The sequence below is a fragment of the Gracilinanus agilis genome, chromosome 6 (assembly GCF_016433145.1).
Source record: "Gracilinanus agilis isolate LMUSP501 chromosome 6, AgileGrace, whole genome shotgun sequence".
Taxonomy (NCBI): Eukaryota; Metazoa; Chordata; class Mammalia; order Didelphimorphia; family Didelphidae; genus Gracilinanus; species Gracilinanus agilis.
Window position 1 is genome coordinate 107,481,152 of NC_058135.1, and position 14,783 is coordinate 107,495,934.

At 33.4% G+C, this 14,783-nt stretch overlaps 1 protein-coding gene across 3 annotated transcripts in view; it reads left to right on the forward strand.

Moving 5' to 3' along the window:
- Nucleotides 1-957: 957 nt before the first annotated feature.
- The window catches only part of FSTL5 (follistatin like 5), an 862,438-nt gene continuing 848,612 nt past the window's right edge, over nucleotides 958-14,783 (forward strand). For all 3 annotated transcript variants that reach the window (XM_044680057.1, XM_044680058.1, XM_044680059.1), the window contains exon 1: nucleotides 958-1,083. In XM_044680057.1, the coding sequence (XP_044535992.1) occupies nucleotides 958-1,083 (126 nt within the window). The remainder of the gene's footprint in view (nucleotides 1,084-14,783) is intronic.

The window sequence follows — 14,783 nt, forward strand, 5'->3', positions numbered from 1 at the left end:
AGTTGAATTGATTAACTAAAGTATCAAGATTTTGAAGGGATGAAAGTGATAACATAAATTGAATGAAGTATTTAAAAAATGGGGAAACATGGGATGACTAAAGTTTACTATGTTGATAGAAAATGGACTTAAGAAAGCTGAAGCTAGAAGGATGGCCAGATAAAGAAATTTCAGAGTGGATTATGAAAGTGGACAATGTTTGTGGGTAATGATGAGATCAAGGATATGCTCATCCCTAGATGTAACTGAACTGGAATAAAATTGAAGATCATGGAGGTGAAGTAATTGGGAAGCAATTTGAGGGGACATCAATATGGCAGAAATTGAATACTTCAAGGCACTGAAATATCCTAGGGCTGGTTGGTTCTTGGAATTTGAGTTTGGAGAGCATGATTTATCTGGATGGAGTGGAAAAAAGGAAATATTGTTGAATGAATTTGAGTGGAATACACATGAATAACAACTATATGGAAATAAGAATGGATGCACAAATATAGAGATAAATACATAAAATATACAAAGGGAGTAATGATGAGGTGTTATGGGAATACCTGGAAATTGATTTTTAAGTGTCAATAGTAATGAAGTTTGGTTTAAAATGTATATTTTAAAATGAAGCAAAAAGAACACTACTGATGCTTCTCTGTCAGATGCATTTTTCATTATTTCTTTTTCAGTTTTTTATTATATTCATTCCATCATCTAACTATTATCTCTTCCCTACCTATTTTGTGTTTTGAAACATTTTCTGAAGATTAATTAATAGTAAACTACAGTTTATTCACAGAGGTGATTTTTTTTGGAAGAGGTGGGTATAGGGCTGCCTGAATTTTAAAAGATTGGCATAGCCATCATTCCTTCATCTCATCTAAAATTTATTGATTTCCTTGTTCAATGAGTAATGCATTATCACTGATCATATGTCATTTCAATTTTGACAGGTGAAGACCAATAAGGATGATTAAGTGCTGGTCAGCAGTTTTGTTTCTTGGATTCATTTTTCTGAGAGCAGAAGGAAGGCCAACCAAGGAAGGAGGATATGGCCTAAAATCTTATCAGCCACTAGTGAGATTGAGACACAAGGTACTAATTATATGTGGAATCTGTTTTTATTACTAATCACTTAAGCTCTAGTCATTTAAGAGTTTTCATTATTATTCACTTAGGGACAATAGCTTTAGAATAGCTTTTCTGGATATATTTCATTATAAAAAGATCACACATTTTGTGAACATTAAACAGCTAAGGTTTTGGATAAATACGAGGCTATGCACAACATCTTTAGGATTATTTGTAGAATAAAATCAATGTAATATTTGTCTAATCCAGTCAAGAGAAAGTCCAATTAAAAATAATTTATCTTCTTTTCATCTCTAGAAAGATATCATTCGTTTGACAATGTGTAGATATGACCTGAGAAATCAGATTAATTTGTATGGATATTATTAAGAGAGGAAATAATAAACATTGAGAATGCTTTAAAAGACATGGGGAATAGTGGCAAAAAAGACCTGGATAAGAGAAAACTTGGGAGTGGAGAGGCTGTATGACAACTATCTTTATATTTGAAGTATTTAAGTAGGAAGTGACTTGTTTTTCAATTTAATTCAAGAGGGAAGAATTATTAGAAATGTGTAGAAATTTCTGAGACATAATTTGAAGTTTGTTAATGATAAGGAAAAAAATCTTACCTTAAAATTAGAGTTTTAAAATAGGGTGCTTTGGAATATAATAATTTCTTCACTTCAATTATTAAAACAAGGACTAAGGGGCAGCTGGGTAGCTCAGAGGAGTGAGAGTCAGGCCTAGAGATGGGAGGTCCTAGGTTCAAACCTGGCCTCAGCCACTTCCCAGCTGTGTGACCCTGGACAAGTCACTTGACGCCCATTGCCCACCCTTACCAATCTTCCACCTATGAGACAATACACCGAAGTACAAGGGTTTAAAACAACAAAAAAACAAGGACTAAGTGATTATTTCTTGGTTATATTTCAGAGAAAATCATCTCTTGGCTACTAATTGCATTGCATAGTTTCCATGAGGCTTTTTCCTACTCTAAAATGCCATGACTCAGTGACAAACAATTTTGAAACAGTGGAAAGGAGTTTCTTGCAGAAAGTGGCACATAAACTGATTCTTGAAGAAAACTATATATTACAGTAGGCAAAAGCAAGGAATCATTTGTAGACAAAAACAAAGGGTGTTTTTGTAAAATGCTTTTCCTTTAAGATTTTGTCTAATTTGCATTCATGAAGAGGTAGATAATATATATATATATATATATGTATATATATATATATGTTATAATTCTCCCGTTGAATGCCTTGGGTGGGGGTACTTTGGGCTTTATAATGAAGATTCTGCTGACAAAGTTACTCTCCTCACCCAGCCACTCAATGCCTCCTCCCACCCCCATTTTTCTACTACAAGCCAACATATATCTACAAAGGAATATAGTGGAAAAGTCTGAGAAAGCGCTGCCTTTTCTCTGACAAATCATCTGGTCTGCGAATGCCAAGTGGACCAAGAATAAGTGTAGAATAGCAGCCAAAAAATGTGGAGTGGGCTTAAAGTTGGCATATAAAAAGAGCTACATGTGTGAGATTTGACCTTTTTTATCTCATTCATGAATATTCAGGAAAATGAAAGGCTTAGATTCTTTAATGTTTTACTAATATAGTTAATCATCCTCTCAAACTAGAGCTTTCCTGCTTTATGAACAAGGTGGCTTAAAATAGTGGATGGAGAACCAGCCTTAGAACCAGGATAGCCTGGGTTTGAGTCTCACCTATGACAATGGCATTGTGACCCGGGGTGGCTCATTTATCTTCTCAGTATGCTAAGCAATTCTCTGAGACTATAAGTACAGAGAAAGAAATTGACCTGTAATGGTGAAGGGAGATGATGATCATCATCATCATCAACAGCAGCAGCAGCAGCACTTAATTATGATTTTAAGACTTACAGATTTATTTAAAATTTACAGGTTTATCTCATTATCCTCACAAGAACTCTGTGAGGTAGGCATTACTATTAACTCTATTTTAGAGGCAAGGAAACTGAAGCTCAGACTTATGTAGAGGTAAAAATCTCATCAATATAAAAGGCAATATTTAAATTCAAATCTTGCAACATACCTCCTAATCTCTACAATAAGTCACAAGACTGGCCTCTATTCATATTTTAAAATTTTATCCATATTCATATCATTATAGTTTTAATAGGTTAACTTTTAATTATTAATAAAATGAAGGGGGAAAAGGGAAATATTCAAAGTCCTCCTAAATTGGAAAGGGAACAACCCACAACCCAAGTTTTCTTTTGATCTGGTTGAGTATAAAAGCTTAATTTGCCAAATATTGTAGATTTATTGAAAGGATGTGATACAAGGTTGATTATTTAACTCTCAATAGTTTCATATTAAATTAAAAGACCAAGACATACAAAATAATTTTCATAAAGAATAATTTTGAATTTTTTTCTCATCAATTTTGTAAAATCACAATACCAGATGTTTCTTTGATATAAATGGGAAAAAATCAAATGGGTAAAAACAAATACAAGAGAAGTAAACTTGATTAGAGTCATGGGTACCCCCTTGTATGCTCGAGGTTTTATACTGTTCCTTAATTGGCAGGAACCCCCAAACCTCCAGGTCCCTAAAGGAAACATTACCCTCTATACACTAAATGTTGAAGTAGCCTGTCAACCTCTCCCAGAGTCAGTGGCAACAGCAAATCTTGCAGTTGATATAAGCTTCACTAGCTTTGACAACAGCCTAGACTACTTTTTGATTTACTTTCAAATCTTTTTTATTTGTGGCTCTCACATCCTTTCTTTCCTACTGTTATGGCAAAGATAGTAAAGAACAAATTCTTATCAGTCTTCTGAAAAAACAAAACTTCTTTCATATAAAATATAATTATTCGATATTCATCTCATACAATTTTTATTCTAGTAATAATGTTATAATTTTTATCAATTTCTATTTGAAGGGAATATAATACATTGAAAGAAGAAAACAGCTATGAGGCAAGAGCAGATAAGTGCAGTAGTCCTGTGATAAGAATATAATTGTTAGTGGGGAATGTTGACAAACTGGCAAACATCCCAGCTCTTCACTGCTTAAATTAATTATGAGTTGTTTAGCACATCTTTCATTATTAAAATTTCTATCCTGATTTCAATTAGCAAAGCTCTGTATTATAAATCAAAGAAAATATGCATAGTAGAGTGCTGAATTGTATGCTCTTGACATATTAAGTAATTTTTCAGAGATTAAATAGAAAAGGGTCCTTTAATAAATCCCTATTTCAGTGTATCATCGTGGTTAGGAAGTGACCCTAAATTCTTGCAGAATATGCCAGTGGAATACAAGCTAGGGTAGATTGTGTCATGTTGAATTGACTCCAAGTACAGGCTGAGAGAGAGTTTGGGCATCCAAGGACTAGACCAGCAAAGTTTGTGAAAGTTCATTTTCAGAATAATGGACACTAAATTAACAATGACATGTCTCTGTCACATGCCAAATTTTTTAAACTACCCTTATTTATGTTTAAATAGTGCTAACTCCTCATAGTTGTGTTATTCACACTTTAACAAGTATTGATATTCTTTACCTGACTTCACCTGTTTAATCAATATCAAATTGGTTGACTTATTGAGGAAAGGAAAAGAATTTGAAATTTAAAAAAAGATCAATAAAAATGAATACTGATAGAACTTTTATCAAAATTTTAGGGATCTTAAGAGACAAATGCTGATTTTTTCAGATGCAAAAATAGATTTTGAACAAATTAACTCAGATTTTGTGTGACTTTGCCAGCTAGTTGGTGGAAGAACTGGGAATAGTATCCAAGCTCAGTTATTCCTAATGCATCAATATACAGCAGATGTCAATGACACTTTAGATGACTCCAAGACACTTTTCCCTTTTCAGATTCTTCATGAAGATTTTAATAAGAATCCAAAGAAATGGTACAGAAATAGAAGTCCCTCCATACTAAAACCTTGTTATGTCTCAGATAAAATTTTTATTAAAATTGCTTATAATTCTTTAAGTCTTCAATATGGTCCAGTTATTTTCTTTATGGGTGTCATCTGACTTTTTTTCATATACTATTGAATACAATTCAATTGGACTTAGAAGACAACATAAATAGAAGTCTACATTAAACATTTCTTTAAAATATATTTATATACTTTGAAATTTTCGCAGTATACTGAATTAACAAAAATGTTTATACAATATTTTGCAAGTGGAGGTTTTTGGACCTGCAATAATTAATACATTTTAATTCTCTGTAACTATATATGTATAACCTTGCAATTAATTTCCATGGAAATCAGGCTCAAGGGAATACTTTTCATGACATTTTACTTATATTACTTATTTTACTTACATTTTACTCTCTTCTACTCATTCAATATTTTTTTTATAAAAAAGTTGGTCAATCTCGAGATCTATTTATTATCTCCAGATAATCTGGTAAAGATGGCTTAGTTGATAAGGAGTAAGAACATAGAACATCTTTTAGCTCATGCTTCCAGCTCTGTCTCCAGGAGCATGGAGTTTATTATATATATATTTCAAGACTCATTTCACACAAAAGAACCTCCCTGAATCTTTGCAGATGCGCAGAAGTTACAAATTATGTCATATCAAAACACAAAAAATCTCATTTGACTTCAAAATAGAACAAGGTCAAGGCTGAATTTTGGCTGGCCCATTATCAAAAGCTTAGTCTGGAAATACTTTCTCAGGGACAAATAGCCCCCACTGGAGGAGGTTTTGTCTAAATTTTGTCCATTATTGACCTTGATGTGTCTAGAAACAGATTCAGAGCCCAGGCAGCCTTTTGCTTAATCTCTGTCTTTATTTAGTCTTAGAGAAATTGTTAACCTCTTAACTGTTGGTTTGCTAGGAACTTAAAGTTTTTCAATAAGGAAAGGTGCGGATCAGAAAAGGAGTCAAAAGAGGAGTCTCGGATTTTTATCTATTTGAGACTGTTTCTCTTATTGGCCTCCCACAGGCCAAACTAATAGGCTAGAGGTGGTACCTAAGATTTGTTTTAATGTACATTTCTCTTATGAATAATGAGTGAAAGCATTCTTATATACTGATAGGTAGTGATTTCTTCATCTGAAAACTGCCTCTTCATATCTTTTGACCAATTATTAATTGGAGAATGGTTCTTATTTTACAAACTTGGCTCAGTTCCCTAAATATTTGAGAAATCAGGCATTTATTAGAGAAATTTATGACAAATTTCTCCCCTCCCCTTTCCCTCATGCATTCTAATTTTGTTGGCTTTGGTTTTTTTTTGTGGAAAACTTTAATTTCATGTAGTCAAAATTATCCATTTTACTTCCTGTAATCCCTATCTTTTATTTAATCACAAACTCTTCCCTTATTCATATTTCCCAAAAGTACATTTTCCATGCTTTCCAAATTTGATAGTGATATCAACCTTTATGTCTAAATCACATACCCATTTTGATCTTATTTTAAGTTCATGGTGTGAGAGGTTGATCTATTATTTTCTTCCAAACTGCTTTTGTCAAATAGTGAGTTCTTGTTCCCAAAGTTTAGAACTCTAGGTTTATCAAAAAATAGATTACATGGTCACTACAGTGTATTGCAAGGTTCAGCAATGTATGACTCTCGAGCCTTATCTGGCTCATTTGAGGGCTAGATATGGCTCTTTCTGCAGGAGCCATAAAGTCAATTTTTTTAGGTGCTGTTACAGGAGCGCACACTGTGAGCACTGTATGGCTCTCATGAAATTACATTTTAAAAAATGTGGCATTTATGGCTCACGGCCAAAAAGGTTGCTGACCCCTGGTGTAATATGTACCTAATCTATTTCACTGATCCACCACACTATTTCTTAGCCAGTACCAGACTGTTTTGCTGATTATTACTTTGTAACAGAGTTGGAAATTAAACTGCTAGGCCATCTTCCTTTTCAATAATTTCCTTGATATTCTTGAATTTTTAATTTCCCCAAGAATTTTATCATTATTTTCTGTCTCCATAAACAACTTCTTTTATAGGTTAATTGGTATGACACTGGTTATATGGTATGACATAAATATATCAATTTAGGTAGAATTGTCCATTTTATTTATATTGGTTTGGTCTACCCATGAGCAATGAATATTTCTCTAATATTTTATATCTTTATTTGTATGACAGTATTTTGTAAGTGTATCTATATAAAGTGTGATAGACAAATTCCCAAGAATTTTGTTGTTATTTCAAATAAAATTTCTTTTTCCATCTCTTTCTGAGACGTTTTGTTGGTAATATAGAGAAATTCTGATGGTTTTTATAGGTTTATTTTATGTGCTGTACTTTGCAAAATTTGTTAATTGTTTCAACCAGCATTTTTAGATGATTCTCTTTGTTTATGTATGCATTCCATTATATCATTTGCAAATTGTGATAGTTTTCCTCATTAGCTATTCTTAAACCTTTTTTTTCCTTGCCATTTTGCAAGAGCTAACATTTCTAGGAAATTTTAAAATAACAACAATGATAATTACCATCCTTGGTTCACTTTTGATCTTCTTGAGAAGGTTTCTAGTTCATCCCTATCATATATGATGCTTGTTTTTTGGTTTCAGATAGATACTATTTATCATTATAGGAAAAGTTCCATTTATTCCTATGCTTCAGGTTTTTTAGGGGACTGGATATTTTACATTGTCAAAATTTTTTTCTGGATCTAATGAGAGAATCATATATTTCTTGTGAAGTTTTTTGTAGTATTGAATAGTCCTGCATTCCTGATATGAATTTTAATTGGTTATACTGTATTATCTTTGTAATATATTGGTATACTCTCTTGAATAGCATTTTACTTAAAACTTTCTCATTTCCTTTAAAGTTTATTCATTTAATTAATTAATTTAGAATATTTTTCCATGGTTACAAGATTCATGTTATTTCCTTCACCTCCTCCCACCCCTCCCATAGCTAACACACAATCCCACTGTGTTTTACATATGTCTTTGCTCATCATGGTTAATTAAAGGACTTTGTTTATAGATTTCTTTCCTTTTGCTTTACTTAGTTTAGGTATCAAAACCATATATTTGTATTGTAGAAGGAAATTTGATAGGATTCTTTCTTTACCTATTTGAACAAATTATTTTTATAAAGTATCAGGATTAATTTTTCTTTAAATATTTGGAAGAATTCACTTCCAAGTCCATCTGGCTCTGGAGATATTTTTCTTAGGGCACTCATCCATGGCTTATTCAATTTGTGTTTCTAAAATATTTTGATTATTCTATTGCCCCTTCTGTTATTCTCAGAAATTTATATTTTTATAAATATTAATATATTTCACTTAAGTTGTCAGTTCTGTTGTCATATAATTTGAATACATAGCTTCTAATGATTATTTGAATTTCATCTTTATTAGCGGCATATTTACTCTCTTCATTTTTTTAAACCCTTATCTTCCATCTTGAAGTCAATATTGTGTATTGGCTCCAAGGTAGAAGAGAGGTAAGGGCTAGGCAATGGGGGGTCAAGTGACTTGCTCAGGGTCACACAGCTGGGAAGTGTCTGAGACCAGATTTGAACCTAGAACCTTCTGTCTCTATGTCTGGCTCTCAATCCACTGAGCTACCCAGCTGCGCCCATACTCTCTTCATTTTTGATAATGGTATTTTGGTTCCCTCCTTTTAAAATTAAATTAATTAATGTTTTATTTCTTTTATTTTTCTCATGAAATTGATTCCTAGTTTTATTCATTAGTTTAATGGTTATTTACTTTCAAAAATTTATTCCATTCTTTCTTTGATTTTCAGGATTTCTATTTTAGTGTTTAATTGGTGGCTTTTAACTTGTTCTTTTTTCTATCTTATTAAGAATGCATGCCCAATTTATTGATATGTTCTTTATTTTTTCATTTATTAACATAAGTTTTTAGAGATATAAATTTCCCCTAAGTACTTCTTTGGCCAGATCCCATAAATTATGATTTGTGGTCTCTTTGTTTTCTTTCTCTTTAATGATATTATTGATCAACCTGCTGATATATTCTTTTTTTTATTTCTTAGAAAATAATTTTCCATGGTTACATGATTCAAGTTATTACTCTCCCTTCCAACCCTCCAAAACCTCCCCCCTAGCTGAGGCACATTTCCACTGTTTTCTTCATGTGTCATCAATCAAGACTTATTTCCATATTATTGATAATTGCACTAGGGTGGTTGTTTAGATTCTATATCCCAAATTATGTCCACATTAACCAATGTGTTCAAGCAGTTGTTTTTCTTCTGTGTATCCACTCCTGTAGTTCTTCCTCTGAATGTGGGTAGCATTCTTTTCTATAAATTCCTCAGAATTGTCCTGGGTCATTGCATTACTGCCAGTACAGAAGTCCATTACATTAGATTGTACTACAGTGTATCAGTCTCTATGTATAATGTTCTCCTGGTTCTGTTCCTTTCAATCTGCATCAATTCCTGGAGGTAATCCCAGTTCACATGGAATTCCTCCAGTTTATTATTCCTTTGAGCACAATAGTATTCCATCACTAAAAGATACCACAATTTGTTCAGCCATTTCCCAATCGAAGGACATTCTATCATTTTCCAGTTTTTTGCTATCATAAAGAGAGCATCTATAAATATTTATGTACATGTATTTTTCTCTATGATCTCTTTGGAGTACAAACCCAGCAATGGTATGGCTGAATCAAAGGGCAACAATCCTTCAGTGTTCTTTGGGCATAGTTCCGAATTGCCATCCAGAATGGTTGAATCAGTTCACAACTCCACCAGCAATGCATTAATGTCCCAAATTTGTCACGTCCCCTCCAACATTTGTTATTCTCCCCTGCTATCATTTTAGCTAATCTTCTAGGTATGAACTACCTCAGAGTTATTTTGATTTGCATTTTCTAATTATTAGAGATTTAGAACACTTTCTCATGTGCTTATTGATAGTTTTGATTTCTTTATCTGAAAATTGCCTATTCATGTCTCTTGCCCATTTACTGATTGGGGAATGATTTGATTTTTTATACAATTGATTTAGTTCCTTGTATATTTGAGTAATTAGACCTTTATCTGAGTTTTTGTCATAAAGATTTTTTTCCCAGTTTGTTGTTTCCCTTTTGATTTTGGTTGCATTGTTTTTGTTTGTACAAAACCTTTTTCATTTAAAGTAATCAAAATTATTTATTTTACATTTTGTAATTTTTTTCTAACTCTTTCTTGGCTTTAAAATCTTTCCTTTCCCAGATATCTGACAAGTATACTATTCTATGTTCAGCTAATTTTCTTATACTTTCCTTCTTTATATTCAAGTCATTTACCCATTCTTAATTTATCTTGGCGTAGGGTGTGAGACATTGATCTAAACCTAATCTCTCCCATATTGTTTTCCAATTTTCCCAGCATTTTTTGTCAAATAGTGAATTTTTGTCCCAAAAGTTGGGCTCTTTGGGTTTATCATAGACTGTCTTGCTGACATCACTTACCCCAAATCTATTCCACTGATCTACAATTCTGTCTCTTAGCCAGTACCATATTGTTTTGATGACCACTGCTTTATTGTACCGTTTAATATCTGGTACTGCTAGGCCACCTTCCTTCACATTTTTTTTATCATTTCCCTTGATATTTTTGATCTTTTGTTCTTCCAAATGAACTTTGTTATAATTTTTTCTAATTAGGTAAAAAAGTTTATTGGTAGTTTGAAATGCATGGCACTAAATAGGTAAATTAATTTGGGTAGAATGGTCATTTTGATTATGTTAGCATGTCCTCCCTATGAGCAATCAATGTTTTTCCAATTGTTTAGATCTAGTTTTAATTGTTTGGAAAGTGTTTTGTAGTTGTGTTTGTATAATTCCTGTGTTTGTTTTGGTAGATATATTCCTAAGTATTTTATGTTGTCTAAGGTGATTTTAAATGGTATTTCTCTTTCTACCTCTTGTTGTTGTCTTGTGTTGGAAATATATAGAAATGCTGATGATTTATGTGCATTTATTTTGTATCCTACAATTTTGCTAAAGTTGTTGATTATTTCCACTAGCTTTTTAGTTGATTCTCTAGGATTTTTTAAGTAGACCATCATATCATCTGTAAAGAGTGATAGCTTAGTCTCCTCATTGCCTATTTTAATATCTTCAATTTCTTTTTCTTCTCTAATTGCCCCTGCTTGTGTTTCTAGTACAATGTTAAATAATAGAGGTGATGATGGACATCCTTGTTTTACTCCTGATCTTATTGGTAAGGCTTCTAATTTATCCCCATTGCATATGATGCTTGTTGATGGTTTTAGATATATACTGTTTATTATTTTCAGGAAAGGTCCTTCTATTCCTATATGTTCTTGTGTTTTCAATAGGAATGGGTGTTGTATTTTGTCAAAGGCTACTGATGTATTCTTTTACCAACATATTCTTTATAATTAGATTAGTTCATAGGTAATTTTATTCGTTGTTTTCATGAACCTTTGTCAAATTAAATTTTTTATTGTATTATGGTTCAAAATGGTGCATTTAATACCTTGAATTTTTCATTTGTTCATAAATTTTTATGTTTTAATGCATGATCAGTTCTCTGAAGGTGCCATAAATGAGAAAAAGTTTCACATTCAATTTGCTTTAGTCTCTTTCTTCTTCTTAATGTCTCTTTATTTCATTAGATTCATTTAGTTCTGAGAGGGAAAGTTGCAGACCCCTCACTGGTATAGTTTTACTATCTATTTCCTTCTGTAACTGTTTTAATATTTCCTTTAGGAATCTGAATGCTCCTGTGGAACCCAGGACAATGTCTAGAATATAATAACACATTAGTCATTTTGGATTTTAAATAACACATTATTCCAAAGTAAAATAGAAGGAATGAAAATAAAATCATAACTAAAATACAGATTAATCTGTTTCTCTTCTTTGTCTTTTTCTGGGATGGCATATATACATATTTTCACCTAGCCGATCTGTAATAGTTTTTTTTTAACCCTTTACTTCTGTGTATTGGCTCTTAGGTGGAAGAGTCGTAAGGGTGGTTAATGGGGGAAGAGTAGTAAGGGTGGGCAATGGGGGTCAAGTGACTTGCCCAGGGTCACACAGCTGGGAAGTGTCTGAGGCTGGATTTGAACCTAGGACCTCCCGTCTCTAGGCCTGGCTCTCAATCCACTGAGATACCTAGTTTCCCCCTATAATAGTTTTTAAACAAAATTCGAATGCTCATTCATGTTGATAGTAACCTTACTATTCACTATTTCCTCAAGCATAGACACAGAAAATTATTTCAAAGGCATAAAGACTTTGTTTTAAGTCATTCCTCTGGTGACTACTAGAGGAGACCTAGACCCAGTCATTTCACTTAAAGTTTATAGACAGTTCTCTAAGAGGTGCTAAATTGTGTTGGTAGAGAAAGTTTATTCACCTGGAAATTCCTTTGCCAAGTGAATCTATGGGCCTAATCTCTATTCAAATTGTAAGAGTTAACATTGGTTTTGGTCAAAATAAGAGTTATAAAAATTTGTGGTCGCTGTTTATAATAATTAGAAATTAAACTATGAGTATGTTAGTAGCTTTAGTATCTTTACTGTAGCAAAGTAGAGATAGTAAAGAGAGGGACATGTAGGAAGGAGGTAGAAAATATTGCCAAGGTAAGTACCTTATGTCTGGATCTGTGCCTCCAGACCGTGAGTGGGAATCCCAATGTGAATCTCACCAGCCCATGAAAGTGTCTCCATGCAAGCATATCACCAAACCAAAAGACCAATATTGAAAAGGTGAACCCTCATCAAAGAAAGGATACCACCAAAGACAGGAGAAGAGCCAAAAAGCCAGTGTGTTCAGCCAGGGTCTCCTCACCTGAAGCTAGTCACCAAAGCCAAACACCTCGAGCCACCAACGCAGAATCTCCAAAGCAGTCTCCAAAGCAGAATCTCCAACTCTGACATCACCAATGTAGAAAATGAATCTCGGCTCTTTGGTGTAGCCTTTTATAAGCCATTTTCCCATGTTGCTTCCTGTCTCTCTGGTTTCTATTTCCTTTCACTGTGGGCTTGACTATCACCTCTCAGGAACCAATCATAGTTTCTTATTTTGCCTGGCACTGCCCATAGGGCAATGCAGCAGTGCCTGTGGGATCCAGTTCCTGTTTCTTGAGGGTGAGAGCTTTCTTGTAAAAGAATCTTTAAGGGTCTTCTGATTCACTAAATGTGAAAGGAGGGATACTCTAAAGTTCTTGATTAATTAAGTTAAATTAAACAAAGGGAGTTTTAAATTTCCATCACACTATCTACTTTGTTAAAGAGTTAGTTTCAAACATCTCTGGTTGCCTTCTTTCTTATTTTTCATTGTTACCAATTTGTTATTTCTAGAACATTATAAAACTGGTAAAACCCAGTCTGGTTCAGCAGAAATTTCTGTTTTTGAATTTCACTCTGTAGTAGGTTCTTTGGCTAACTTGAACTGGAACATCTCTATCTGAGCTTCAGAATTACTGAAGCAATGTAGCAACTTTGTCACTTCATTTACTTAATTCGGATCTATTCTTTTGAGATGGTTAATAAAAAAACTGGTATCTTAAAGGGGACACCATTTTTTGACATGTAGAAATAAAATATGCTTAAAACCATAGAAAAGGAACATATTTGAAGTTTTTAAAAGCTTATTTTCAAGGAACTTATGGATTCTGAATGCAGCATTTTTTTCCTCCTTAAATGTTACTCTAGTAAAAGTGATATGTGTCTTCTTTTATAATATGAAGACTAGAATTATGTATTTCATGATAGTAAATATACAATCTATGTTATATTACTTGATATCTTGGGGAGAAGTTGAAGGAAAGGACAGAAAATGGATCCCAGAATGTCAGAAAATGATTTTTAAAAATTATATCTACATGCACTGAGAAAATATATAAAAAATGAAACATGTACTACCTAAAGCAAATTTTAAAAGCTTATTTTCACCTTGTTCATTATCTTGTTTGTATGTAATTTTTCTTTGTAACTCCTTGTATTTCTTTTTTTTTACATTTATTAATATTCATTTTTAACATGGTTACATGATTCATGCTCCTCCTTTCCCCTTCAACCCCCCCCCGCACCCCCCCTACCCATGCGCATTTCCACTAGTTTTGTCATGTGTCCTTGATCGAGACCAATTTCCAAATTGGTGGTAGTTGCATTGGTGTGGTAGTTTCGAGTCCACATCCCCAATCATGTCCACCCCAACCCATGCGTTCAAGCAGTTGTTTTTCCTATATGTTTCCTCTCCTGCAGTCCCTCCTCTGAATGTGGGTAGCATCTTTACCATAAATCCCTCAGAATTGTCCTGGGTCATTGCATTGCTGCTGGTTCAGAGGTCCATTACATTCGATTTTACCACAGAATGTCAGTCTCTGTGTATAGAGTTCTTCTGGCTCTGCTCCTTTCGCTCTGCATCTGTTCCCGGAGGTCTCTCCAGTTCGCCTGGAACTTCTCCAGTTTATTATTCCTTTTAGCACAATAGTATTCCATCACCCGCATATACCACAGTTTGTTCAGCCATTCCCCAATTGAAGGACATACCCTCCTTTTCCAATTAGTTGCCACCACAAAAAGCACAGCTATGAATATTTTCATACAAGTCTGTTTATCTATGATCTCTTTGGGGTACAAACCCAGCAATGGTATGGCTGGGACAAAGGGCAGGCATTCTTTTATAGCCCTTTGAGCATGATTCCAAATTGCCAGCCAGAATGGCTGGATCAGTTCACAGCTCCACCAGCAATGCATTAATGTCCCAATTTTG